Below are 4,255 nucleotides of genomic sequence, written 5' to 3'. Positions count from 1 at the left end.
TTAAATTAAAATATTTTATTAGTATAGAGAATCTATAGTTTTACCTAGTATAGCTTAGTATATAGTAATATCTTACCTCAAGAGATAGTTATTAGTAAACCCTTACTACCCTAGCTACTAAGCTAAGTCCCCTAGAGAGCCAGATCTCTAAGGCTAATAATATAGGTTTAGAAAGGCTAGCCAAAAAAGGGATAGCCTATCCGTACCTAGAGGTCTTGGCATCCCCCATCAAAAAATAATTCATCTAACCCCAATACGCCTAGATTAGCCTCTTCCCTATAGAAATATTAGGATATTTTTTCATATTTAGGTCCGTTAGGCTCTACTATTAAAAAATTAAAAAAGAGCGACCAAAAAAGATCAATATTTAAGGTAGTTAGGGGGGGGTACCGTGTTTTTCCCGATACCCCCCCCCCCTAGACCCACTCTCTTAACTATGGGTACCGGGGGGGTACCGGGCCCGACTATATTTAGGAATATCTATCGTACGACCCCTATACTCTCTATATATCCTGCCTGCTATAAAACTGCCGACTAAACCCTAAACCGGAAAATATTCTGAAAAAAACTACTATAATATCCCCTTTGGAATATATATATATCTACTACCTATGTCTCCAAAAAATATATCTTAGAAATATATAATATCTATATCTCCAAAAAATATATCTTGGAAATATATAATATCTATGTCTCCAAAAAATATATCTTAGAAATATATAATATCTATGTCTCCAAAAAATATATCTTGGAAATATATAATATCTATCTATGTCTCTAAAAAATATCCAATCTCCCGAAAACCCTAAAATCCTGTCGAAACTAATAACCCTAAAAACGCTATGAATGCCCCTCGAAACCCCTATGCTATATGCTTCGTACGACCCCTATACTCCCTATATACCCTGCCCGCTATAAAACTACCGTAACTAAATAAATCCTACTACTAACTCCGTCTGCCGGATCTATATACCCTCCCGTTCCTACCCTAAAAACTACACTACCTGCTGATTATCCTCTACCCGAACCCTGTATACTAATAATCGCTACTGCTATAACTCTCGCCCCCGTCGTACGACCCGCTGCCCCGCCTCCGTACTCGGCTCTCTAAACACTATCATCGCTACTATCCCTATCAAAACCCCCCGGTACGTATACTCCGCCCCCGCTATCGCCTGCCTTACGTATACCGTCTACGGTATCCCGTACCGGAAATAGCTAGTAAATACCGTATACCGGATCTGCCGCCGACTCGTTATAAGCTACTACTGCGCCGTACGATTACCTACTGCCCTATATTAATATAAATCATGCTCCGCCTCCTACCCGTCTATCGTATATACCTAATACCGCTCGTACTACCGCTGCGCCTCTATCTCTAAAAACTCCTACCTCTATAAATCCCTTTACTAGCCCTGCCGGTATACCTACTAGAATACCCCGCACTAGATATCCTGCTGCTGGAACTCGTACTAGATCCCGACTAGGATCCGCCGTAGGGGGCTGACCGTCCTTATACGCTACGCCTAGGACTAGATACTCTCCGAACTACTATATCTCCCCCGTTTATACCTACGGCCGGACCTAGGGGTCCCGACTACGTCCTACCCGCGATATCACTCCGCCGCCTCTGTCCCGCCTCGTACGACTATAGGTAGAATAGCGTTTCCTACTAATACCTCCCCCCGTATACCGGGGACGACGCCCGCTAGGGGTCCCTCGGCCGTACCGCTACGCCGCTGCTTTATACGCTTAATACCTCCGCGGCCGCTATCCGGCGGGCCTACCGCCCTTAGGGGGGTCGTCGTACCCGTAGTAGCCGCCCCTACATAGCTCTCCTAGTCGGGCTTATACCTATCGCATCGCACTTCGTACGACCCCTAGGGCCTATCGCCGCATCGAACCCGCTAGTCTCCGACGGTCCCGTCGAGATATCTATCTAGGATTACCTACCGGTACCGTCGGGGCCTAGCCGTAATATACTCGGTTAACCGCTGCTACCCGGCCTACTCGTCCGCGTCCGCCGTAGTATTAGGGTCCGCCGCTATCTACAGGGGCGCTGCGTCTATCCCCGTAGGCTAGATAATAATAGCCTCGCTCGCCTGCCCGTCCCGCCCCGCCCGCCTACTCTCCTACGTATAATCTAGGATCGTACGGGGCTAGCCGAGGTAGATTACGTAGCGGACGTCGGGGATATCGAGCCTAAGCCCTAGCGTACTCGTCGCTACTACGACCCCCGTAGGGCCCTACCGGAAGCGCTCTAGGATCCCCGCCTTATCGTCCTAGTAGCTATAGTACGCCTCGTACCCTAGTTCGCCCGTAAGGATACCGACGTACGTCGTAGTACTACCGTAGATAATCACCCGCCCGGCCGTAACCCGCTAAATCCGCTATCGTACGAACAGAATAACTGGCTCTATCTAGATCTACTAGTTCGGCCCCGCAAACCCCTACGCGACGGCCGGCCGCTATATACGGTATACGATATTACCCCGGCTCGTACGATCCCGGTAGAGCTCTACGTCCGCCTACGTACACCGTATCCGCTACTAGAGCTGCGCCTCGGCCGACGGCGGTAGCGTCGCGCTTACTAACACGAGCTACGTTTACGCTGCGATAAGCCGGCCGAGATGCCTAAGGAGCGGACGGAAGGTCGCGTCCCGGTAGAGGAGAACGTAGCACTCGTCGATTACGATCCGGTCGAGACGTTAGAGGAGCCGCTGTCGGTTAAGAAACGTCGTGAAATCTACGCTAAGCGCCGACTCGGGCGTAATAAGCACGATCGACGCTTCGTCCGGTAGCCGTCGACTCTCCTACGCTACGCAGGATACCCCGAGCGTCGTATAACGTGCCTAGAGATCCGCCCGTAACGCGATTAGCGGGACTACTACGACCGTAAGCCCGCCGGCGACCTACGCCGGGAGCATAAAGAGTATACTCTTACCGCCCCCGGTAGGTATTACCGCTACGACGGTGCTAGCCTTGTACTAGATCGCCCGGAGGGCCGGACCTTAGACGCCCCGGAACCGTAGCTGCTCGTCCCTAGTTATCTATCGTACGGCCTCGGCTAGGTCGGTCTTACGGAGGCGGAACCGGCGCTTATCCTGCGCCTCGGCGCTAGCCGTCTCCTACGGCGCTGCCCGCCTACGCTAGCCCGGCCGCCGGCCTAGCGCATCCTCGTACGACGGGAACCCGAGGAACTAGTACTAGTCGGTGCTAGAGAGGCAGAAGAGCTCCCGCCGGTACGCCGTCGTACCGGCCTACTCGCTTACCTCGCGCCCGTAGATTATCCCGGCTACGTACGACGAGTGCGCCGCCTAAAGGTCGGTAATATAGCTAAGGAACTACTCGTCGTCTATCTAGGCCTTGTCGTCTACCTCGGGCGCCCGCCCGCCCTCTATCGTACGATCCTCCTAGATATTATAGGGGAATACGCTAGAGGAGCGGAGGAACCGCCGGCTAATCCTAATAGTAATATCCTAGTACGTAGGGATATTAAGCGAGTACCTATATAGGCCGATAGCCGTCTCCCGCTTTAATACCTTCTAGAAGCGCTCGGACGTCTACTTATAGCCGGTAAGGGGGTCGGGCGGCTATAGATACGCTACGTAGGAGACCCGTACCGCAGACTCGTACGACGACGATAACGAGCGTAGGTAGGCCTAGAGCCGCTCTATAAATAGTAGGACGAGCTAGAGATACTAGACTACGAGCTCGCTAATCTCCTACGGGAGATACCGATAGATAATCTTAGCGTCGTTCTGTGCGTAGAAGCCCTTATAGTATCGGCTAGTAAAGACGATAAGCCCGTTCTTAATAAAGATATTCCGGTAGCCGCCCTCGGTATTCCGGTACCGGATACTAAGTAACTTAGGCGCCCGGCTAGGCTAGCCGGCCGTAATATAGACTGCGACGCTGAGCTACTCGCGGAATCGTACGACGTACTATAGGTACCGTTAGATAGCCGCCCTCCGGAACCCCTACTCGGACGGGTTGATAAACTAGCGCTAGATTAGGGCCTTACGGGTAAGCCGCCCGGTTATCTACCCCGTACCGTCTACCGGCTATATCGTACGCTAGTCGTTAAGGAAGCTCTAGCCCGCCTTGCCCTACGCCGGGTCGTCTATAAGGCGGTCCTATAGGATAGCCGGGACCGGCGTAGCTGCGGTAGGGAGGAGAAGCTCGTCGTATAGGATATAACGGGCCGAGCCCGCTAGCCCGTGTACGAACCTACGGAAATCCCCTATCGTAAAGT

General features: G+C 51.8%; 1 protein-coding gene across 1 annotated transcript; it reads left to right on the top strand.

The window, feature by feature from the left end:
* Nucleotides 1-2,630: 2,630 nt before the first annotated feature.
* N7482_009030 (uncharacterized protein) lies at nucleotides 2,631-3,869 on the top strand (the record flags this gene model as incomplete). The annotated part of the gene is made up of 4 exons (XM_056691154.1): nucleotides 2,631-2,797; nucleotides 3,221-3,482; nucleotides 3,613-3,652; nucleotides 3,706-3,869. The coding sequence occupies 4 exons, from the start codon at nucleotides 2,631-2,633 to the stop codon at nucleotides 3,867-3,869; spliced, it is 633 nt and encodes a 210-aa protein (XP_056540919.1).
* Nucleotides 3,870-4,255: the final 386 nt, after the last annotated feature.

This window comes from Penicillium canariense (genome assembly GCF_028826845.1).
Source record: "Penicillium canariense strain IBT 26290 chromosome Unknown utg000006l_segment0_segment0, whole genome shotgun sequence".
Taxonomy (NCBI): domain Eukaryota; kingdom Fungi; phylum Ascomycota; class Eurotiomycetes; order Eurotiales; family Aspergillaceae; genus Penicillium; species Penicillium canariense.
Note: the sequence above shows the minus strand (reverse complement) of the source record. Positions and strands in the feature narration are given on the sequence as shown.